Source organism: Sparus aurata, chromosome 24 (assembly GCF_900880675.1).
Source record: "Sparus aurata chromosome 24, fSpaAur1.1, whole genome shotgun sequence".
Classification (NCBI taxonomy): domain Eukaryota; kingdom Metazoa; phylum Chordata; class Actinopteri; order Spariformes; family Sparidae; genus Sparus; species Sparus aurata.
Window position 1 is genome coordinate 19097857 of NC_044210.1, and position 25254 is coordinate 19123110.

Consider the following 25254-nt stretch of genomic DNA (forward strand, 5'->3'; position numbering starts at 1 on the left):
AGATGAAGAAAAGCTGGAGTTTATAAATTACCACAGTTCCTGTTTCATTCTGAAATTAACACAATTTTTCCTCATGGGGACGTTACAAAATAAAAACTTTATCTGGCATAATGTCAAAATGAACAGATTCACTGTGATTTTAATGTTTATAAGATATTGTATCACTTGTGATCATATTGACGTTACTGACGTTATGTAGCGGACAGAATTACAACAATACGTCAGAAATCACGAGGGATTGCGCATCACAAAGCTATTGAAGACATAAAACGAAACATATCTGAACAATAACAGCCTCAGAAGTACTTGACATTACACTCCCATGAGTCATTGCGCCACCTAGCGCTCACTGTCCGTAACTAGGACTCCTCCAGTCACTACAGTTTATTGAGCGACAAAAATAGATGATATTTCCCGATTTTAATGACAAACAGCGACTTTATTGACTTATGAATTTATCTTTTAAATTAACAAACATCATGTGTGTGATTCACGACACAATCTTCACAGTCCTCACAATTCTTATGTGTTACTTTCACTTTTAACAATCATATTTTAACACGATATCTTTACTTTTACTCAGGTATGACCGTTTGATTTTTACTTTTTAGTGTTTAGTGAAGATATTTGTGTCTGTTTCCGTCTCCCACCGCTGTGATGAAGTCCTGAGCAGCTCTTCTGATATTTCTTGCAGTGTGGCGCCTCCTGCGGTTCCTCCTCTCTCTCTCTCTCTCTCTCTCTCTCTCTCCCTCTCTCCCTCTCTCTCTCCCTCTCTCCTCCTCTCCATCAGTCCCGAGCAGCAGCAGCAGCAGCAGCCTCTCCTCAGACATGGAGAGCTGGTAGAAGCGCAGCAGCAGCAGCAGCAGCGGCCGCTCTCCCCTCCTCCTCCTCCTCCTCCACCTCCTCCTCCCTCGCTGCGCTCCGCTCCGGTGGGTGTTGGATGTACCATGAGGTCTCCGCGGCTCCTGGCAGCTCTGTGCCTCCTCCTCACCGCCTCCTGCCGGCTCTGCGCGGCCGCCCGACACGGTAAGAAGACGGATCAGGTTCGATCCGGCTCTGATGGAGACGGATCAGGTTCGATCCGGCTCTGATGGAGACGGACGCGCTCCCTCGTAATGAACTCGCTGCGTCCAGGCGGGCGGCGCGTAAATCACGACTTCCCCGGTGACGAGCGGCTGCAGCCGGTTCCTATAGTAACTGTTGGGCTGAGCAGCGAGTTTGAAATGAGCTTCCAGAACTTTATGGTTCTGTTTGTTTGAGTAGATTCTAAAATCTGCAGTTTTTCTTATGAGGTTTGGTTGTTTTTCTCTTTTTTTCTAAAAAAAACAAGATTTGCGTAAAATCACAGCTTTAAAGTTGCTTTAAACTCTCTTTATATCCTTCAGATTAAAGAGGAGACAGTGTGGATGTTATATTCTGATAATAATCCGATAGTGAGTTTTACAGTTATTGCACATTTTTCTTTGTGGAGCATCAGAACCAGCCTGAGATCCACCTGCCTCACTTCACCCTCTGTGTGTTTCCTGCCTCCCCTGATCTGTTTACATGGGGATAAATTGCGTCACTGATGCAATCGCACTGACCGCGGGTCAGCTCGGATGTGTCTGTCTGCCCGAGTGAATCATTCTGTCGTTCAGCCTGCAACACAACAACAAACAGCAGGAGAGAAGCCCTGCAGAGAGAGGAGGGAGCCAACATGACCCTGATACAGGAACGACTGAATGATGCACATTTACAATTGTTCTCATTTACAAGCCGTCTGCTGTTTTCTCGGCTGATCAACTAGTTGTTTGACAGATGGAAAAGGTGGAAAACGTTCATACGTGTTTCCCAAACAAATCCTACAGAGCAGAAACACTTCCAACAGACATTTCTTCTATTTTACTTCAGGCAGAAAAAGCTTCAGGGTGGATCAGCTTTATTAGATCTCATGTTTTGGTCATCCAGCCTTCATCAGCTAATATACTGACGGTTGGATATGACAGTCTGTAATTGTAGAATTATCAGATATGTGAATCTCAGTCCAGCCAAAGTGAATCCAAAGCTGTTTTTGAACCATTTTGAGTACAGACATTGTTTTCAAACTGTAAAACTAACCCAGCAGATGAGCTTTAGCTGCCCTGCAAAACACAACAGGTCCACTTCATACAGTCTGTCTGAGATTAACAGGATCAAACAGTCATTATAGTTCTTTATTTCCTTATTTATACATCAACTTTGTGCATATAAAATAGTCAAAAACAAGAGCTGAGGTGGAAAAACAGACTATTCGAAGAGCAAGACACATAAAGCTACAAACATTTCCAGATAAAAACATGAAAAAAGCATCAACAATCAGTTTATTTTGCCATTTTGTCTCCATTTAATGATTGAATACTGAGTTTTGGTGGACATTTGGGACTACAGAAGACTTCGTGTTACCATGTGGTAGTTTGTCAGCTCGCTTGTTTGTTGACTGGACCTCACGATGTGGTTTGCATGAATACAATCACTGTAACGAGCTTTGATATAAATGTTTTCACTGTAGTTAATGAACTGATAGATATAATAGCCCATAACAGAACTACAGACAATCAATCATGACCTCACCTTTAATTATTTATCCCTGTAGTAAGATAACAGCTCGATGTAGCGAGTCGTACGCGCAGCTATGAGTCAGAGCTGATCTCTGGCTTCCTGTCTCCAGTGTTTCAGCACCACGGAGAGCGAACAGCCGAGGAAATTAAATCCTGTTTCAGATTTCTCTTCTTGCAACATCGTTAGAACCAAGAAACAAAGGAAAACATCTTTCATAGAGACTCCTAAGGGACTCCTGCAGGATATTATTGGTTCACCAGTGACTTTATAGCCGGCTTAAAATGGTGTTTTGATGCTCTGTGTGTGTGGACAGTCAGTGTGCTGCTGGGTTTGTTTTACAGGGATTTAAAGGTTTCTGGTGTCAGAGTCATATACCTACTGCTACTGATATAACACATCATCAATTCATCAACTGAATACGTGATTAAGTTCAAGTTCATGCGTTATTTAGAGTATTTTAATATTATAATAGTATTTTATTGTGTCCTTGAGTGACAGAAAGGCGCCTATGAAATAAAATGTAGTATTATTATTATTATTATTATTATTATTTTCACTGCTTTACCTTCCCATTTTCTGACAGGGAGCGTATCCTTTTATCCTCTCTTCTCACACACCAGACTCCATTGAGAAAAACAGTGATTTTACCTCCACAGAATATATGAGAGATTGTGGTCTACTGCTAGCTTGATCTGTTTGTTTTGAGGTATTTTAAGACTTTGATTTCTGAACTAACCTGTTCAAACATCACAGCTACAATATCACTTAAACAAACTGACTGATCGAGGCAGCGTCAGACCAACACCTGCAAGGTAAAATTACTGTTTTTGTCAAGGGAGTCTGGTCGTTTTGAAGAAACTGATATAACAGTTTTAGTTCCACATCTGAAAGGGCTGCCGACGGATAAATGAAGCAGTGAAGTTATTCTAAATATGCACTCTTCTCATACAACAGACTCCATTGGCAAAAGCAATAATTTTGCCTCCACAGTATACAGGAGTTGCTGGTCTTCTGATACCTTGATTGGTTAGTTTGTTCAGGTTATTTTGTGACTTCTGTTTCTGGACGTATGTCTTTAAACATCAAAGTCACAAGATAACACAAATAATCAAAGCGGTCATGGCAGCACACCACCAGCAACTGTGAGGTAAAATGACTGTTTCTGTCAGTGGAGTCTGGTTGCTTTGAAGAGGCTATCTGACAGCAAGATAAAGATGCTACACTTCCACTGATATTAAACTGTGATGTCCAGAATGACCTCCTGCAACCAGGAGGATTTATTGTCACAGAACAAAATGTGTGAATATCTTAAGCCTGACGGTTTTGTGGTCAATGGAGGCTGAGTCAGAGTCCAAACCAGCCTGAGTCAGAGTCCATACCGGCCTGAGTCAGAGTCCAAACCGGCCTGAGTCAGAGTCCGAAACCGGCCTGAGTCAGAGTCCAAACCAGCCTGAGTCAGGGTCCGAACCAGCCGGAGTCAGAGTCCCCAAACCAGCCTGAGTCAGAGTCCGAACCAGCCCGAGTCAGAGTCCAAACCAGCCTGAGTCAGAGTCCAAACCAGCCTGAGTCAGAGTCCCCAAACCAGCCTGAGTCAGAGTCCAAACCGGCCTGAGTCAGAGTCCAAACCAGCCTGAGTCAGAGTCCCCAAACCAGCCTGAGTCAGAGTCCGAAACCGGCCTGAGTCAGAGTCCAAACCAGCCTGAGTAAGAGTCCAAACCGGCCTGAGTCAGAGTCCAAACCAGCCGGAGTCAGAGTCCCCAAACCAGCCTGAGTCAGAGTCCGAACCAGCCCGAGTCAGAGTCCAAACCAGCCTGAGTCAGAGTCCAAACCAGCCTGAGTCAGAGTCCAAACCAGCCTGAGTCAGAGTCCAAACCAGCCTGAGTCTGAGTCCAAACCAGCCTGGTTCAGAGTCCGGACCAGCCTGAGTCAGAGTCCAAACCAGCCGGAGTCAGAGTCCCCAAACCAGCCTGAGTCAGAGTCCGAACCAGCCCGAGTCAGAGTCCAAACCAGCCTGAGTCAGAGTCCGAACCAGCCCGAGTCAGAGTCCAAACCAGCCTGAGGCAGAGTCCAAACCAGCCTGAGTCAGAGTCCAAACCAGCCTGAGTCAGAGTCCAAACCAGCCGGAGTCAGAGTCCCCAAACCAGCCTGAGTCAGAGTCCGAACCAGCCCGAGTCAGAGTCCAAACCAGCCTGAGTCAGAGTCCGAACCAGCCCGAGTCAGAGTCCAAACCAGCCTGAGGCAGAGTCCAAACCAGCCTGAGTCAGAGTCCAAACCAGCCTGAGTCAGAGTCCAAACCAGCCTGAGTCAGAGTCCAAACCAGCCTGGTTCAGAGTCCGGACCAGCCTGAGTCAGAGTCCAAACCAGCCTGGTTCAGAGTCCGGACCAGCCTGAGTCAGAGTCCGAACCGGCCTGAGTCTGATTCCGAACCGGCCTGAGTCAGAGTCCGAACCTCCCTGGTTCAGAGTCCAAACCGGCCTGGTTCAGAGTCCAAACCGGCCTGGTTCAGAGTCCAAACCGGCCTGAGTCAGAGTCCGAACCGGCCTGAGTCAGAGTCCGAACCGGCCTGAGTCAGAGTCCGAACCGGCCTGAGTCAGAGTCCAAACCGGCCTGAGTCAGAGTCCAAACCGGCCTGAGTCAGAGTCCAAACCAGCCTGGTTCAGAGTCCGGACCAGCCTGAGTCTGATTCCGAACCGGCCTGAGTCAGAGTCCGAACCTCCCTGGTTCAGAGTCCAAACCGGCCTGGTTCAGAGTCCAAACCGGCCTGAGTCAGAGTCCAAACCGGCCTGAGTCAGAGTCCGAACCGGCCTGAGTCAGAGTCCGAACCGGCCTGAGTCAGAGTCCGAACCGGCCTGAGTCAGAGTCCGAACCGGCCTGAGTCAGAGTCCGAACCGGCCTGAGTCAGAGTCCGAACCGGCCTGAGTCAGAGTCCAAACCGGCCTGAGTCAGAGTCCAAACCGGCCTGAGTCAGAATCAGAACCGGCCTGAATCAGAGCTCTTGACGAGCAGGGAAACAGAAATACCAGCAGACGTATCTTCCTGCATGTAGCCCACAGTGAGCTCCCGTCAGACAGGTAAGTGTGAGTCTGTGTAAAGTTAAAGGTTTAAAGGTTAACCGAGCTGAGGAAGGCTGTAACCTCGCTGCCTCCGCTGCCACTCAGCGACGCCGCTGCCCGGCTGACTCACTCCACCTCCGACATCCTCCGTCAGCCTGCAGGCCAGAGGACGAGCTCGACTCAGCAGCTGCTGCCGGCACAAATGCCAGCAGCACCATTATGAAAATGACACTGGATTCAATCTGGCGGGCAGTTAATGGATGATAAAGGCGAGACGCGGAGGCTCTGATGATGATGACGATGGGAGGATGGAGTTCAGTTTCAGAGCTGGTGATGAGTCAGCCTGATTTGGTGCACATAACAAATATCAGAGCGGGACTGCTGCTTGTTTTTATGCCTCTGGACGTCAGCAGCTGCAGCAAACAGGAAGTCATTCTCTACAAATGATGTTTATTTGATTATTTTTCTGTTCAGTCAGATCTTAATTTAAATTTTTAAACTTCTCTTCCAGTCATGAGAGTGATGCATCTTTAATCTACTGAAAACAAGTGAAAAATCTGTCACAAATCTTCTTTTTATTGATATTTTCTAAATTAGAAAGAGAAAAAATAAATGTTGCAGCACGACCTCTTAAAAACAATTGGCTGACTGTATTCTTTGGCTAAGAGAATAAGATTTAAAGCCTCATTTAAAGACAAAAGTGACTCCTTTCTTCTTCTGTGGTGTTTCCAGCAGCAGCAGCAGCAGCTCTTTATGTTTCTCGGGGGAAACTCCTCCAGTGTTTCACTCTCAAACTTCCCTCTCCAGCTCAGACTAATGAAGCAGAGAGAGTAGGTGGTGTGGACAGCCTCCGTCTGGCTCTCCACCCTCCATCACATCTCAAGTTTCCTCTGTGGTTACACACAGCGCCGGCTCCATTTTGTTTTCTGTGTTTCAGTTCATTACATCATTACCACAGAGAGCCTTTAAAGACCTGATCTGCTGTAATTGTTTTTCTTCTTCATCCTCGGCTGACCGAGCGGATCAATCTAATGACCACTTCCTGTTTCACTCCTGCACAACCATCTTTACCACGAACAGGCCTGAAACGAACACGTGACCATCTTATAAAGGTTGTTCAGGTTCCCTGCAGGATCTTCTTAAACGAACTGTCTGTCATTCTGCTCATTAGAAACTCAATTACTGTGAAATGCCTGGTAATGAATCGGTGATGTGTGTGTTAGCAGAGATGATTGAATGCCGTGTGGCGGCGACGGTGATGGACAGTCTGCAGGAAGATGAGATCTTGTAGAAACAGACAGTGGAGAGGAGAGATAACAGAGGAGGGAGGAGGGCCGTGTGGGCGGAGGAGAGATTAGTCATCGTGTGGAGTTTGGACGGAGGAGGCGGCGGATGGACGGATGGAGGATCTCTCTGCTTCTATGTTTAGCAGCTCGCTTGTTTAATGGAGATTCCCCCTCTGATAGCCGCCGCGAGGGCACTTTGTTTGTGTCGTCATGCGGTCGATAACCTGTCCGACGGTTTTATAGATTTCAGGTAAAAGAAAAAAAACCTGAGTCGAGTCGTCCTGAGGCATCGAGCCGACTGTCAGAGAAGAAGAAACTGAGATTCAGCTGAAGGATGTTTTGGTTTACAGACAGCTGGAGTTATTTCTGTCTCCAGATCGAGTCTTTTTCTGCAACACTGACCGAGTTTAGAGTTCATTCTTCTATTAATCACAGATTGACATGAAATACCAGATTTACAACCGTGACATTTTTTAAGTTTGGCCCTCAGAGTTGAATATAATCTTTTTTCTTGCCTTTGGATGGAAAACAGGCTCAGTGGGTATCACACAAAGATTGAAAAACGTTTAAATACTTTTTAGGATTTCTGGATTTTCTCGTATTCTTCCATGTGTTTATTCCAGATAATGTGACAAACAGTGGGGAAGATAAATCCACTTTTTAATCCTAAAAGTTAAGAAGTAATCTGAGCTCTCCTCCCGTCAGAGCAGAATCTGATGTGACTCCGGGTGTTTATTCCTTCTGGAGGTCTGGATCTGCACCAACTCTCCCCCAAAGCTTTCAAACTAAATTATTTCAAAAATGACCCAAATAAAAGAGAGATTTCCGCAGTTTTCTTGACCTCGAACACGGCGACGCCCCACACTGATGATGTCACAGAAGCCTGTTCCAACAGCTCAGGTGAAGGAAGGTGTGTTTCCTCACGTTATCACAGGAAACACGAATAATACGCAGCGTTATATAAATCCTTGATGAAAACCAAACAGAGCCGAGCGGAGGGCTTCACATCTGCTGCAGTTTACTGCCTCACAACTGATTAGGCCCTGAGAAAAGGTCAACTGTAACACACACACGCACACACACACACACACACACACACACACACACACATATATTCCCATCACTAAGCAACAACACACTGGATCCAGTGTCGTTATCTGTTCTGATGGGGTTTCCCTGGACTCATTTCTACCGTTGTGTCCTTTAATTATCTTAATTTGTACGTCAGGTTGAAGTCAAACTTTCATTAGTGTTCACAAAGTCAAATAACGAGACCTTGAGGTGTCAGATTCAGCCTCAAACCCTACAAGTGTTTGTTAAATATAAAGAAACACAATCTCACGTTTTCAGTTTTCTCCCTGAGGATTCATTTCTCTCCTTGTTTGTCGTCTCTGCAGGTTGTTTGTTTGAAAAGAAGCTCTGCCCGAGAGATCAGCTGTGCAGCGACGGTGAGTGTTCAAGTTTGATCTGATCTGTAAGAACAAACAAACAAAACACGTTCAAAACTGCATTAATAAAACTACAGATTTTGGGGTTTTAAATCTCTAATCTGTGTTAAACCTCTAGAATATTTAAGAGCCTGAACACAGAATAATATTCATCATGCCATTTTCTAAACTGGCCAGAGGACGTTTGTCTCTCAGCTTTGATGTCTTCATCAACATTTGAAATCCTCGCAGCAGATTCTGCTAATCGGGACAAAAGCAACAGTTTGTTCCACAGAGATTTAAAAACAAGACTGAGCTGAATGTTAATAAGGAACAAACGTCATTCTGAGTGTGTTAGAGCCTCAATCTGAACACCGACATCACACAACTTACAGGAGAATAATGTGGAAGAGGAAGAAGGCTCACAAACACAAACATTCAGATCAGAAAATGAAACTAATCAGAACATTTTATAACATAAAACATTTTATTTCAGACGCTTCGCTTCATGTCCTGGAACATCTGTAATCTTCTATATTTGGTTGCAATCAATCCAATTCCAGACTGCATTGAAAAAACAGTTGATTTTGTGTAATGGTGCAGCTATAATTTGTGTTGAACCTCTATAACATTTACTTCAATTCCAGTCTGCATTAAAAAAACTGCAAATTTTGCATCCATATTTACACCAGACTTCATTCAAAAAACAACCTGTTTTGTTCCTTCAGATATCTGTAATGAAAACTACTAATTTTATGCTCAGAAAGAAAAAAAAGGAGAAGTTTCAGTTTTATGAGCCTGTTTTCGTCTGCTGCTGTCTCAGTACGATGGAGGTGATGGAATTTAATTCGAGCTGTTGTCAGGAGTGACATTTAAAGACTCCACCGTCCTCAGTGGATCCAGTTTGTACTGTGACTTTCTGTGGGAAAGGTCAAACAATCACAAAAACAAGAAGGGGAGAAAAGATGTATCTGATGATTTGTCTCCTCTCGAGTGAAAACGTCTCAGGCTCCTCTGAGAGGCTGACGTCGACACTGTCGTCCCACGTATGAAGCTCTTATTTACAGTGCCTTGAATGCAACGTGACGAGACTAGTAAATCGACCAATAGCGAGCGACTCCCAGGGGGCTGCAGTCTGAAGCCGTGACGTGTCTTCTGTCCATCACACAGTCAGGAGCCGTTAACGTGCCCGTCTATGTTCCCGCGGTGGGTCTTCCTGCTTCCTTCCTGCTCGTTCAGACATGGTTAGGATGTCATTACAGGAGCGTGCACGTGCCTGAGCGTGCACGTGCCTGAGCGTGCACCTGTCTCTGCCCTCAGAGGAAGCTGTATTATTGATGGACGTGTTTTTGTGAATCCGCCTTGAGGATGTTTTGTTCCCTGTTTCCAGAGACGGAACATTCAGGGAACAGGAGCTGAAAATGCAGGAATGAGAGTGTGAGAGTGAAGAACAGGTCACATCTCTGACTGACTGTGTTAGAGATCTCTGTAGCCTGAAACATCTGGAATCTGTGTTAAACCTCAATCCTGCTCAAGACTGCAGTGAAAAACATCCATAATATGGAATATTTGCATAAAAACATATTGAATTCCAAACTGTAGATAGAAACTACTCATTTTGTGTCAAGAAAAATACAAAATATGTGTGGAGTATTTTATTATAATACATTTAATTCCAGACTGCATTAAAAAAACAGCCAATTTTACGTCCTTAAACATTTGTAATCTTGAATATTTGAGTAAAACATGTTTAATTTCAGACTGCATTGAGAAAAGCAGCCAGTTATGTCCATTAAAACATCTGTAATCTAAACTTAATCCAGACTGGGTTCATTAACACAACATTTACAGCTGCAAACATCTGGAGTCTGTGTTGCAAAACAAACACATTCAAGACTGCATTAACAAAACTACCAATTTAGGGCTCTTACACTTCAGTTCAAGTTTGCATTAAAAAAAACTGCTCATTTTGTGTCCTTGAACATTTGTAATCTTGAATATTCGAGTTAAAGAAATTAATTCCAGACTGCATGAAAAAAAAAACAAGCAGTTTTATCCATTTAAACATCTGTCATTTGGAATATTTGCATATAAATGTGTAAAAGTCCAGACTGCCCGTAAAAGAATAACCTGTTTCAGGTTCTTTTACATCTGTAATATGCGTTCAACAGTTAAGATAATCTGAATCACAACCTGTTTTATGTCCTGATACATTTACATCTTTATAAACATTTAAGTATAATAACTTATATTCCAGACTGCATTAAAAAAACAGCCCGTTTTGTCCATTTAAACATGCATCCTTTGTTAATGTTTGCACAAAAATTCAAATATCAAGACTGCAATTCAAAAAACAGCCCATGTTTGTGTCCTTGAACGTTTGTGTTCAGAGATATTTGAGTAGAATATATTTCTACCAGACTGCAGTAAAAAAAACACACGTTCTGTGACTTAAAACATGTCAAATCTGTTTAACCACAAGAAATTTAAATTCAGCAGACGTAACAGTCAGATGTGAGTGTGTGCTCCCTCTCAGTGTGACAGGTGGAGTGAGTGTGTGAGTGTGTTTGTTGCTGTGACGTGTGTGTGTGTGTAATTGTGCTGAAATGCGAGTGTGTGAAAACTGATTGGTTGGTCTGAGAGATTCTTCACAGCAGCAGGAGGATGAAGGAGCGACGGAGGGAGAAGTGATGGAGGCAGAGGAGAGAGGGAGAGTCGAGAGTGCAACGTAAACAAGGTCTCCCTCCGTCAGCCGCGCTCGGCCAATCGCAGCTCGCCCTGCTCGTCTCTATGACAACAGTGACATCACTTGCCTGACGACCGTGTGTCTCCCTCGTGTGCGTGTGTGTGTGTGTGTTTGATTAGAGACAGAGGTGATGACTCACCACGGCCCACACACACACACACACACACACACACATTGTGAAGCTTCACAATGTGTGTGTGTGTGTGTGTGTGTGTGTGTGTGTGTGTGTGTGAACTTGAGTGTGTACTTGCAAGCTTTTCAGTACCATTGTGTTCATATTTCACTGTGTCTGTTGTGTTAATTGTGTGTGTGTGTAAATGTTTGCTCTGTGTTTCTGGTGTGTGTGTGTAAATATTTACTGTGTGTTTCTGGTGTGTGTGTGTATGTTTACACACACTATATTGTACACGAGTCATTAAATGTGTGTCAGTTTACTGACATGTCGGAACATCGTGTCCACATCCATGTTCAAGTGGTCCCTGGTGTGTGTTTGTGTGTATTTTTATGTTTTTGTGTGTATTTTCTTCTTCTTGGTTTTTCCTTCAGTGAACATCATCTTTGTGCCGGTTCGTGTAAAATAACTGAACTGTGTGTGTGTGTGTGTGTGTGTGTGTGTGTGTGTGTGTGTGTAAATGTTCATGGTTTATTCACTTGTTTGCTTGTATTCATGTGTGTGTCTTTGAACCGATGCTCTGAGGACAGTGTGTGTGTGTGTTCTCACCTGCGCCTGGTGGATGTAAAGCTGCTGGTTTTCATTTAACGGAGCAGTTCAGGTTATAATGATGCAATCAAATATCTGACAAAAATAAACATAAGCTGTGTGGTAGTGATTGTTTTATGTCCTGTATGTGTATGCAAAACAGACATACACCAGACTCCATTCAAAAAAAGCTCGATTTTGTGTCTTGAAACATTTGTAAATCGTGTTGATAAACATTCCAGAGCAAAATACTTTGCACTGAATTTAAAGACTGAAATGAAACATTTGTAATCTGTCGAACCTGGAATATCTGAGTAAAGTAACACATTCCAAACTCCATTAACAGAACCGCCCTTTTTTAAACATCTACTTTCAGACTGCATTGAAAAAACGGCAGATTTAGTTTCTTTACATTAGTTGTGCGATGACGGATGATTTTTGGCTCGTGACGGTTTAAAATGAAGCAGTGACACTTTGAGGAGGGAAAACTATAAAGTATTAAATATTAAAGAGACAAAGTCAAAGAAAACACCAACATAATTTGTGTAGCTGATATTTTTGTCTCATTTATGAATCATATTATAACCCGTCATGTTTATCTTGAGACTCTTTGTGCAGTTTGAGACCTGCTGTTGGATTTTTGTTGAATTTGAGGCAGAAATCTCAGAGACGGACGTCTGTACGTGTGTGAAAATGTGTGATTTTGTATTTCTGAGCATGATTTTGAGTTGCAGACGGCTCTGCAAAGACTAAACTGTTGCTGCAGTGCGGTCAGACACATCCTGACGACTCTTCAGGTTATGCTTTAATGTAAACCTACAGAGTTTCAGAGCTGTCCTGACTCGCTGCTCTCTTCCTGTGCAGATGGTCTGTTCGGACAGTGCCGGTCTCCTCACCAGGAGCCCGTCCAGTACCAGGTGTCTGTCCAAGTCCTGCACAGACTGCAGGAAGTCCTCAAAGACCTGATGGTGCAAGGTGAGTCTCCGTTACAGTGACATTTAAAGGTTCGGGATAATTAGGCTGTGGAAGTTCTGGCTGAGGTTTCTGGCGCAGGTCTGACCTGGAGGGACGACGTCACCCAGGAGATCGTCAGCCGGGAGCTGAGTCGTGTTCCCACCGTCGGCTCGTCCTCCAAAGTTAACGAGAAGTCAACCAGACAGTAAGAAATCAGTCCTGTAGAGAACAACACAAGAATTCAGAAGAATCTAAAGGAGGTTTTGAACTGAGTGAATCTTTATTTCCCAGGATGTCCAGGCTGCCGGGCCCGACTCAGCGGAGGGCTCGTGGCCCCGAGGATCCGTCTGACCCCGAGAAGATGCAGCGGTACGCGGACTACATGATCCTCGACCCCTCCCGGTCCTCCGTGCACATGCAGACGCCCCTGCTGGACCCTTACACCTACCACCAGGTGAGGTGTTCTTCAGGTAGTTGTGGGCTGTTTCTGCCCCCTGGTGGCCAAAACGTCTCACGCCGGTTGTCGTTGCAGCAGCAGTACGGCTACCAGGAGGAAGAGGAGCGCTCCCTCAACTCTCTGGACGATAATCCAGCTTTCCCGCTCCTCGCTGCCGCCTCCCGCTCCAGATCCCGAGGAGACCCTTTGGACCGAGACCAGCAGCTCCTCCAGGACCTGGTCTCCTTTTACCTCAGCTCCCCTTCTTCCTCCTCCTCTTCTTCCTCTTCCTCACCTGTGCAGTCCCTCTCCCGCCACAGAGGGGCAGCCGCTGCAGGATTCCCCTCCTCATCATCCTCCTCATCCTCATCCTTCTTTCCGGACCTGGACTTCCCGCTGGACTATGGCGAGGACTACGTTTCCCAGGTGGCCCAGCTCAGAGAGCAGCAGCAGCAGCAGCAGCAGCAGGCGGCGGCGGACAAGAAGGCGAAGGAGGAGTACAACGCCCTGTCAGGACTGGATGGTGAGAGAGACGAAAGAAAGAAAAGAAGGAAGTTTTATTCTCTGAAGTCATGATGTTGGAGATAAAAGATTATTACCTCACATCATATTTAATCTTTTATTTAATGTCGAACATAAAACCAGTGTCCTCTAAACCATTCTTTAACTTTGGATGAGATGAAGTGTAATTTCTCAGGTGATGTAGAGTAAAGATGCAGTAAAGTCCAGCAGCAGCCGTGTCTTTCAGAGCGCTCCCTGCAGAGACTGGCTCTGCTGCTGGACCCTTACGGCCTGGACCTGAAGGACCTGTCCCCCCAGCAGAAGGACCAGCTGCCGGCCGCGCTCAAGCAGCTGCAGCTGGACGACTCGTACGCCTACAAACAAACCAAAGGTCGGTCGTCTTCAGGTCGCAGACAAACATGCTTTTTACTGCCGCTGTTAAACTGATGAGATCCTGCTGTTCTCCTCACTCGACTGGCAGGTTCTCAGTTCTTTATCTCAGCCAGATAACGGAGGTGAAATCAAGTTGTTCAAATCAGCACAAGCACAAGATCCAAAATTAAACATCAAAAATGTCATTTAATAAACATCTAAATATACTTTATCTTGAATTATTGATAATCAAACTCTGTTTGTGTTTGTTGTTCAGATAAATATGGAAGTAGTTCTGCCCCCGGGAAGAAGGTGAGCAGTGTGACGTTTACTCTACAAGTCTGAAGTCGCTGCAAAGAAATAAGTCAAAGTAATTAGTTACTTTCTGCCACTCTTCACCGCGTACGTCTTCATTAACGTTTACCCGTCAGATCACAGAGGGGTCCATGGCGTACAAGATGGCCGCCCTCGAGGCTCCGCCCTCCTCCGTCAAGTCCCCCAAACAGGAAGCAGAACAGAAGGACTCGGCTGCAGCAGCCAATCAGGACAATCTGAGGAAGACCGAGCCGGCGGCCAAGAGCGAGGAGTACGGATACATCGTGACCAATCAGAGGTGCAGTATGTCTGCTACTTCCTGCTGCTCGACCAATCAGGAGTCCTCGTGTGTGTGTGTGTGTTGTGTGTGTGTGTTGTGTGTGTTGTGTGTGTGTGTGTGTGTCTACGTTTGTATATGAATGTGTATTTTTTAATGTGTGTGTGTTCATGTTTTTCTTTACGTATGTGTCTGTTTCTGTCTATGTTTATGTGTGTGTGTGTGTGTGTGAATATGTGTATGTTCATGTGTGTGTGTGTGTGTGTGTGTGTGTGTGTGTGTCACTTCAGCCTCCTCAGTCTGAACGATGGTGTGCGTCTGTTGGAGCGTCTGTCAGAGAGGATCGGTCTCTCCACCAGCGCCTTCATCAACATCAGGTATCCAGGCTGTGACCTCCCCGAGCTGCAGGCCTGAACATCCTCCTGCTCCTCGTCCTCCTCCTCCTCACCGGCGGGACCTCTGACTTTGATTTCATAGGATTCACTTCAAACCTCAGAGTCCACGTTAACTAAAACACTTTGTTGAGGAGAGCTGGTCTGCAGACTTTACACAAACAGTTTGTTCATAAACATGAAAAGTCAAGAAGATAAAACTAAAAAATACAAATATGTTCGAGTAAAGATTAAAAAACAAGAGAGGAAGAAGAAAAACAACACGTTATCAAACTAAACAGAATAAACTCCAGGAAGCAAGTCAACTGATTTTACTTAGAAATAAGAAAATATCCCAGAAAACAGTTAAAATACCACATAATAATAAAAAACAACAATAAAGAGCAATAACTTCACTTCAGGTCTGTTTACTTAACTTGTAAAGTAACTGAAGTACCTGCCATGTAAAGTAATCTGTCCTCTGGTCTCCTTGTGTCCGTCTGCAGTGTGGTCGGACCCGCCATCACCTTCAGAATCAGACCCAACTCCAACAACATGTCGGCCGGAGACGTGGCGGAGAAAGCCGGTGAGAAACAGCTTCTGCTTCAGATACAAGCAGCCAAGTAATAGATTACTGCTCCAAGAATGAAGTGCTTTATTCTGCTGTTTCCTTCCTGCAGTTGCAGAGAAGAACTTCCTGGAGTCTGAGACGGGCCTGAAGGTTCTGCAGGGTGGAGTTGGAGAGGTGGGTGCTGCTGGTATATTATGGGTTTACTATTAAAAAGTACCTAAAGTAAAGTAAACATATTTACATGTTGGTATTCCATCAATTATCTGATCAGATGTTCAGCATGTTTCTGATCATCAGAATCAATTTAAAGTGTTAATTTATTCATCTGATCGGCAATGAAATAAATAAATTAATAAATACTTTGACTCAGATTAAAAGTAACCAGTAACTGAATACATGTAATAGAGTAAAAGTTCAATATTTCCTTCAAATGTAAAAGAACATTTAAATACTCATCCTCACATCTTTACTCGAGTAAATGTACTTAGTTACATTCATCACTGGTTACTGTAAGCTTTATTAACTGCAGCGCGATCATGACAGGAAAGAGCATCCTTCAAAATAACATTTTTAAACTTTTAAAAACTTTTATTTTGAAAGTCAGCACAGGAAGTCCAGTGTATTAGGAGCTAGTCTAGCCTGACCCGCTTGAGTTCTGGCTCCGGGTCCATGTGAGCAGCAGCAGAGAGCAGCAGCTCTGCACCGAGTGTCTGGTGAGTGTTCATCAGATCATTAACACTTTATTGTGTTATTGATCAGACAGAGTTTATTGATATTATCTCAGTTATTACGTTTTATTTGTTTAAGGAGTTATATTCTTATAAAAATGACTAAATAACAAGTTTAAAGTGAAGTTTTATGGACTAAATGTGCTGGTTTCCCCCACTTATTATCTTATATTACTTAAATATTACAGATAATTTAATGTCATTTCTACTCAAGAGACAATTTATCAGTTTTGTAATGACAGTTTTTATGATTCTTGTTATATTTCATTACCTTCTCTTTACATGTTTACTGCAGTAAAAGTACCTCAACACCCAGATGATGTGGATCATTTCCTGTTTAATGTTCTTTATAAAAGTGCAGTTTTAGTGTGTATTTTCTTTAAACTGAGCATTAAAGCTTTTATATCTGTGAAACATGCATCATGAGGCGTCTGCAGAGATCTTACAGAATGTTTTATGTCCTTTTCTTTACGAGCGGTGATAAATTAACTGTGTGGCAGGCAGCGCTGTAAATTAAAGAAAGAGAAGAGAACTTGAGTGAAGCACCTTTAAATCCACCTCGGTCCTCCACCCACATGCTGCCCCGTCATCCATTTTCTTTTTTTTCTTCAGTTTCACTCACACTGAACCTCATCAGGGCCCCTTTATAATAGCAGGTGAAGTTTCTACCCCCCAGCTTTAATGTCTCTCAGATACCACACACACACACACACACACACACACACACACACACACACACACTTGTTGAGAGAGCGCCTCACATTCCTGAGGCCCACAGGGAGGAAGGAGGAGGTCCGAAAGGTCAAGAGAGACAATTCATCCGGGGAGAGGATGATGAGAAGGAGGCGGAGAGAGAGAGTGGAGGATGACTGTGATGAAGCACATGTGGATATATGTGAACATTAAAGCATTATTTAAATTAATGGATTATTTATGTTAAATCTAACAAGTTGAAATAGATCCAACATGCTTACAGAACATAAATACAACCAGAGATTGAATATTATAGATGTAAAGAGAATAGAAGGTCGCACAATGCAGCGGTGCAGGAAGCAGCCTGATGGAGAAGCTAATGTTAGCCTGATGGAGAAGCTAATGTTAGCCTGATGGAGAAGCTAATGTTAGCCTGATGGAGAAGCTAACGTTAGCCTGATGGGAAACTAACGTTAGCCTGTTGGAGAAGCTAATGTTAGCCTGATGGAGAAGCTAATGTTAGCCTGATGGAGAAGCTAATGTTAGCCTGTTGGAGAAGCTAATGTTAGCCTGATGGAGAAGCTAATGTTAGCCTGATGGAGAAGCTAACGTTAGCCTGTTGGAGAAGCTAATGTTTGCCTGTTGGGAAACTAATGTTAGCCTGTTGGGAAACTAATGTTAGCCTGTTTGAGAAGCTAACGTTAGCCTGTTGGAGAAGCTAATGTTAGCCTTATGGAGAAGCTAATGTTAGCCTGATGGAAAGCTAACGTTAGCCTGTTGGAGAAGCTAATGTTAGCCTGTTGGGAAGCTATCGTTAGCCTGTCGGAGAAGCTAATGTGAGCCTGATGGAGAAGCTAATGTTAGCCTGATGGAGAAGCCAATGTTAGCCTGTCGGGAAACTAATGTTAGCCTGATGGAGAAGCTAATGTTAGCCTGATGGAGAAGCTAACGTTAGCCTGTTGGAGAAGCTAACGTTAGCCTGTTGGGAAACTAATGTTAGCCTGTTGGAGAAGCTAATGTTAGCCTGATGGAGAAGCTAACGTTAGCCTGATGGGAAACTAATGTTAGCCTGTTGGAGAAGCTAACGTTAGCCTGATGGGAAACTAATGTTAGCCTGTTGGAGAAGCTAATGTTAGCCTGATGGAGAAGCTAATGTTAGCCTGATGGAGAAGCTAATGTTAGCCTGTTGGAGAAGCTAATATTAGCCTGTTGGAGAAGCTAATGTTTGCCTGATGGAGAAGCTAATGTTAGCCTGTTGATGCACATTCCTGTCCCACATTCCTGCTGAGATAGATAAAGGATGAGATACTCTCCTCTCCTCTCCTCCACCTCCTCATTATCATCATCATCATCATCTCCACCTCATTAGTCAACCGTGTGCTCAGATCTCTGAGACCCTCTCTGTCTGTCTGTTCTCTGTCTCAGAGAAATGATGCGAAGGCGTTGCCCCTGGCGACCCGAGTCCAGCCCAGCTCCCGCTGGGTGTTCTCCACGCTGGTGGCCATGGCCTGCATCGGTGGCATCCTGGTGGCGGCCATGACCATCGCCTGCCTGCGACACCATGCCCACCGGCTGGCTGCGAAGAAGCTGGGACTGGGACCAGAGGGAGGCAGCTTCACCCACCAGGAGTACCAGGTGAGATTAGTTTTCCATCTCAGAACGTGAAGCAGGCAGCGAGGAGCTTCTTCTGTAATGAGGCCCAGCACCAAATCAAGCAGCGTATTAAAGCAGTGTAACATGCATAACTGGCTCACCAGGACCTGTGTCGCCAGCACATGGCCTCCAAAGGCGCCTTCGGACGCCTGGAGGCTGCCGCCCTCGGTGCCGTGGGAGGAGCAAGCGGAGGAGGAGGTGCAGGAGGAGGAGGTGGTGCCAGTATCGCGGGAGGAGGAGGAGCAGGAGCAGCAGGGGGCGGAGGTGCCGACTCCAGGGTGAGCAGCGTGTCGTCCCAGTTCAGCGACGGAGCTCAGCCCAGTCCGAGCTCCCACAGCAGCACGCCGTCATGGTGCGAGGAGCCGGCGCAGGCCAACATGGACATCTCCACCGGTCACATGATCCTGGTCAGTAGAGGGAGCACTGATTGTTTTTAAGGTCCAGAACTGGAGTCTTTTGAGTGACCTGCTTACTGTTTGCCCCTCAGGCCTACATGGAGGACCACCTGAGGAACAAGGACCGTCTGATGAAGGAGTGGGAGGCTCTCTGCTCCTACCAGGCCGAGCCCAGCGCCGTCTCCGTGGCTCAGAGCGACGCCAACGCCAAGAAGAACCGCTGCCCCGACTCGGTGCCATGTGAGTTATTCATCTAAACCTGCAGGCACATCGCAGCGCCAAAAACACCCAAACTCTGATTTAAAGATGGCAGGCTGGGCAGGAACTTTGTGAGAAATGTGTGAAGACGTCTCGAATATTCAGGGGACATAAAATGGAAACTGGATGCTGAGGGGTTAAATGTCTCTGTTGCTCCACAGACGACCACTCGAGGGTGAAGCTGAAGGCGGAGGTCAACCCGTCACGCTCCGACTACGTGAACGCCAGCACCATAGTAAGTCTGACCTCACGTTTGACCCAACAGATCAACACTTTCTGGCTGTTACCTGCATCTTTATCTTGTTTTGACCTCCTTCAGATCGAACATGACCCCCGGATGCCGGCCTACATCGCCACCCAGGGCCCTCTGTCGCACACCATCTCTGACTTCTGGCAGGTCGGTGAGACACAAACCAAACAACAACTGTCTTCTTTGTCCTGATTCTTTAGAGTTTAGAGTATTAGGAGAGGTTGTAGAAATGTTTTTGTTGGAAAATGAGGTGTAAAGTGTAAAGTGAAGGTTATTTCTGGTTCAACATAATTGATTTCACTGTTTTTAACCCCACTGGCTGTTTTTATGGTGGTGATCATTTTCTGTCACCAGTAAAAATGTTACTAAACTCTGACTTTAAACTCAAAAGTCAGAAGTAAGAAAAAAGTCAAAATTAAGAGAAAATGTCAGAATTAACATAAAGTAGGAATTCCAAGAAAATAGTCAGAATTCTCTGAAAAAAGTCAGAATTTGGGGAAAAAAGTGAATTCAAAGTTCTTCTTCTTTTTTTTATTTTTTTCACAATTGTGCCACTTTTTGCTCTGTCTTTGTTTCTGAGAACAAACAAACAAGTCAGAATTGTGAAAAAACGACATAAATTCTTTGCGTATATGAACCAACATGTGGTATTTATTTACTCAGATACAGTAAAAAAAATATATAATATCTCAGGTCAATTCAGAATGTACATATAAACAAAACAGTCCAATATTATTAAAGCCAAATTGTATTTGTGCTTAAATCGTGAATTTCTTTGACCTCTTCTTAGGCTGTAATAACAGTGTATACCATCTTTAATATGTAAGAAGCAAGAAAATAAAAAGGCACGTTCACGGTCAATATTAGTACTCACAAATCCAGCAGAGGTCAAGGTCGGAATGGGGAACAGGGAGGTAAAATCCCGAAGCAGAAGCAGGAGGGAAACTGTCCTCCATGGTGGTCCAGAGAAGATTCCCTCTGTCCGAGTCTTGAATCACATGAATCAGCTGAGCAACAAGTCCATAAACTACTCCTCGGCGATTTAACAGAAGCTTGTCTTCACCAAATGTCATCAAACGCAAAGCTAACGGTTTGAGAGCAAAACTACTGAAGATTAAGCTAGGCTAACGGCTAATCGCAATTAGCGGCACACATCGTTTTTCACTATAACATTTAGTCACAGCATATAAAACCATACAGACGCTCATATTTACCTTTTGTGGATCAGTAGCATCAAACCTTTAAGACAACTGGTCGTCAATCTTCGCAGTTATAGATGTTATGAAGGTCATAAATTTCCTTGTTCACTATGTGATAATCCGAACCCGGGCCGAGCAGCTACGACTAAGCCCCGCCCCTCTACCTGAGAATGGATCGGGTTAGCTGTTTGTTTAAGGCAGTGGTGTCAAAGTCCTTAAACTTTAAGGACTGTCCAATTAAAACAAAGAAACACAAGATTGACATATTCAGTTGTACAGCCGTTAGGACCGAACACACGGTGCATCTCAAACAAACTATGAACTTTGAATTGTGAACTGGAGAGATTAAGATTTCTCCATTACATTTTATATTTGACAACTATTTATATCAAAGTTTTACTCATATTTAAACATATTTTAGAGACTGATGTTTCTACATTTATTATTTATCTCACAAACGTCTACAAATGTGCAGTGGTGGAGGAAGTTACAGCGATCAGTCCATACAGTGACTGTGTGTGTGTGACATGTTTTCTATTCATCTGAAAAAACAGAACAACTTATATTTTATAAGGAGAACATTTTAATCGCAACACGTGTAAAACCACACTCTGTCTCTGATACGTGATCAGTGACTGAAGCCTTCTCGTTGGTAGATGGTGTGGGAGAACGGCTGCACCGTGATCGTGATGATGACGGCTCTGGTGGAGGACGGAGAGAAGCAGTGCGACCGCTACTGGCCTGACGAGGGCTCGTCCCTCTACCACATCTACGAGGTGAGAACCAGTGCTGGTTCTAGACCAGTTTCAATAGGGGGGCCAGGTTGGAGCCGGCCTTTTGGCCCCTGTTGCCCCCCTAGAGCCGGCACTGGCCTGAGGACATGTCTGGTCCGTCTCAGTCCATCATGACGCTTTCCTCTCTGTCCAGGTGAACTTGGTGTCGGAGCACATCTGGTGCAACGACTTCCTGGTGCGAAGCTTCTACCTGAAGAACGTGCAGACGCAGGAGACCAGGACGCTCACTCAGTTCCACTTCCTCAGCTGGCCGGCTCAGGGCATCCCCACCTCCACACGCCCCCTGCTGGACTTCCGCAGGTACTGCTGCTACCTGGATATCCTCACAGAGAGTCAGGTGCAGGAACAGCAGGACAGGAAAACTTCTCCCCTCCATCCCTCTGTCTCTCCTCCTCCTCCTCCTCCTCCTCCTCTCCTCCCGTCCTCCCACCCTGTGCGATGGAGGTCAGCTTCCTTTAATTTGAACATGTCTGTCTGTGTCATTCTTGTGGTTTGCAGCTAGTAGTCTGGCTCCAGTTGCATAGTCACAAAAATGATCATGGACTGATGTGGCTGCAGCAGGAGGTCCATCGCCGAAAACCCTTTTACCCTCCCATCTATCTATCTATCTATCTATCTATCTATCTATCTATCTATCTATCTATCTATCTAAAGATGTGCTCTACCAAACGGCAGGGAAAAAAGTCAGAATTCTGAGAAAGAGAAAGTCAGAACAGTTTTGACACTGGGCCTTATCCTCTTCATTGTCATCTCGCTTGTCAGAAGTAAAAAGAAAAGACGACAGATGAGATGAAAATGATCTAAAAACATTAAAGAGACGTGTTTCTGAAGCATATCCACCTTTTTATTACGCAATTTCTGCCACTTTTCAGTTTTTCATCACACATACCTACATTGAACGACTGAAAACAATCATGAATAAGTCTAAAAATAAACCAGCAGTAATAGAGACGGTCGTCAGTTCCTTCATGTGTTCTTCACCTTGTCATGTTTTCTCTCTTCAGGAAGGTGAACAAGTGCTACCGAGGACGATCCTGCCCCATCATCGTCCACTGCAGGTAAACCTCCAGCAGTGACTCATCAGTCAGATCAGAAGGATAAACACAGTCCTGCAGACACATTAACACCTCGACACTAACAACTCACTTAGTTTGCAGTTGTTTTAATAATCATTTGAGTCACTTCTCATGTAAAACATTTCATGTTTTCAATATAATTTACAGGGTTTTCAGATTGTAACCACACACGTGCGTGCAGTCCATTGTAGTACCACATTAATCCACATGGTGGCAGACAGCTGCAACAACAGACCTTCAAAAACTGTGTGCAGCTCCTGTTGGATCACAAAGTTAATGTCTCAAGTTAAATGTTTTTAATAATCATTTGTATTTATTAAGGTTTGCTCTATGTTGTTTCCATAGTGACGGCACAGGCCGGACCGGGACTTACATCCTGATCGACATGGTTCTCAACCGTATGGCCAAAGGTGAGCTACTGATGTCTGACATTCTTCTTTATTAGCATGTGTTTATTGCATTTAAATGTTTACAGATACCACAGTGTGCACATAACAGAACTTTACCCCAAATGGCATTAAACAAAACTATAACAGGAGAAGAAGAAGAAAACCTGCTGTCAGTGTTTGACCTTCTTCTCCCTACGTACTTGTTCACCTGCGTCCACTTGTTCTGCTGCAGGTGTGAAAGAGATCGACATCGCCGCCACACTGGAGCACGTCCGAGACCAGAGGCCTGGGATGGTCCGCACCAAGGTCAGTCGCACTAACGGGGCTTTTCCATCGACATGGAACCAGAAGTTGACGAAGCAGAGAAACAATGAAGCCTGAAGCGATCATGTTTAAATGCCACAGCTGGTCCTTCAGATTGATGTACGATAAATCACATTTAGTGTCTAAGTGACAAAAGAAAAATAAAGCTAAGAAACATTTCCAACATTTTTTTTTCTGACAAAGAAGTCAGAATTTTGGATCCTCCTGATTTGACCTGTGAGCAGAACTCTCTCAGCTAGAGCTTCTGAGGAGGTTTTCAAGCTTCCCTTTCGACGTCGGACTTTAAAAAGCTCCAGGATCGGACCTGTCAAATCAACAAATCCAAAAAGATCTGAATCAGCTTGTGCTATTCAGTCTGAAGCTTTTGATTCTTGGAGTTCACACCCGTGATTGTTGCTGAGATGAGCAAATTTTAACTTGAGTTGCTAACTTTCAAACGTGTCTCTCTTCTTGGTTCCAGGACCAGTTTGAGTTTGCCCTGACAGCCGTGGCTGAGGAGGTCAACGCCATCCTCAAAGCCCTGCCCCAGTGAAACCAGTACGACCCAGACCGGCCTCCTGTCGCCCCCCATGACTCTCAGACTCCCCTCCCACCTTGCCTTTTCTCTCTGTCATGATGACGACAGGCGTTATGAAGCGTAACCGTGATGTCATTCAATCTGAAAGGTTTTCTGAAGGCGTCATAACACCTAAAATCTGACTTTTAAGTACATGTGGTAACAGATATGATGTGTTCAGGGACATTCAGAGGTTATAAAGAAGCATGTCGCTTCACACTAACACATATTTTACTCAAATCCCTCTGGAGGCAAGTTCAAATTTAAAAAAAAGACAAAAATGTTCAAATCTTGATTGATATTCAGACAAAACAGTGCATGGAATGAAATCAAAATACAGTTTATTCACATGTGAAGTGATTTTATCTCTCTAAAGGCTCGTGAATCACTTTAAAATATAAATAATTCAGATTTTAAAATATGTGGGATCGTCTACAAACATGTTCAGCTCGTTTCCTCTCAGCGTTTTCACTGATCGAGGTTCCAGAAGGTTTCATAACGTTCCCGCCGTCTGACTGCACGTTAGCGAGCCGCAGACTATTTAAACGTCAGATTTTATTGAGTCTTAAGCCTGAATTTCTGGTAGCTGTGCTCCAACTGAATCCAGATTGAAGCAAAAACACTGTTTTTCCTCTTATATGTGGTTGAAGTTTGTTGAAATTGTGCTGCAGTTGGGTCATCGTGTGTCAACATGGAAGCAAAACTGATTTTAAAAATGATTTAAAAGAATCAAGATGAGATATAAAAAAATCATACGGAGGACTTAGAGATTCTGATCCAGGTGAAGTATTGATTGTTTCCACTTCCTGCTCGGCCTGTAGCCTCCCTCCTCTCCTCACATGACGACTAACACCTGCAGAAAATACGTATGACGTCCGTCTCTTTGTGTGCCATTCAGGTCGTTTGAAGTCACTGGATATATTGTTGTATACCTCACGCAAGTCAGAAAATGAATAAAAAAACAAAAAAACAAAACAGAAAATGCTATTCTGATAAACAAGAAATGCTATTTTGTATCTGTGAGACCTTAAATAAATATTTTGTGTTTAAGTGCTGCAATCGCTCGTTTGACTTCTGATTGTGCAGCTGGTTTTTTATCTTTCTCAGTCTTTTATTTGTTTTTAATGTTTATATTTGTAAGATCTGTTTATCCAGATTCAGATCTCTAGATTTTAAGTATCAAACTCCACACACATTCCTCTCTATGAAGACGATGATTATGGTGATGAAACATAATCATGTCAAACGACAAAAAAATTAGTGTGGCGCAGATATGATGCGTTCAGGGACATTCAGAGGTTTCAAACACAGCGAGTAAGAGATTAAAAGAAGCATGTTGCGTCACACGAGCAC

The 25254-nt window shown here is 44.2% G+C and overlaps 1 protein-coding gene across 4 annotated transcripts; it reads left to right on the plus strand.

Annotated features, from left to right (window-relative positions):
• The first annotated feature begins 801 nt into the window (after positions 1-801).
• Positions 802-24960, plus strand: ptprnb (protein tyrosine phosphatase receptor type Nb). 4 transcript variants are annotated; one of them, XM_030409774.1, is made up of 23 exons: positions 802-1026; positions 8314-8364; positions 12654-12764; positions 12843-12948; positions 13035-13197; positions 13276-13702; positions 13928-14071; positions 14330-14364; positions 14484-14665; positions 14935-15021; positions 15522-15601; positions 15696-15760; positions 18433-18642; positions 18765-19067; positions 19148-19295; positions 19475-19548; positions 19633-19710; positions 21419-21538; positions 21690-21856; positions 22561-22614; positions 22978-23042; positions 23254-23327; positions 23806-24960. In XM_030409774.1, exons 1-23 carry the CDS (start codon positions 948-950, stop codon positions 23875-23877), a joined length of 2895 nt encoding a protein of 964 aa, XP_030265634.1. In that variant the 5' UTR covers positions 802-947; the 3' UTR covers positions 23878-24960. The 4 variants fall into 4 exon arrangements, with proteins under 4 accessions (XP_030265634.1, XP_030265636.1, XP_030265635.1 ...); XM_030409776.1 differs by having other exon boundaries at positions 18780-19067; XM_030409775.1 differs by having other exon boundaries at positions 13279-13702.
• The last annotated feature ends 294 nt before the right edge of the window (positions 24961-25254 follow it).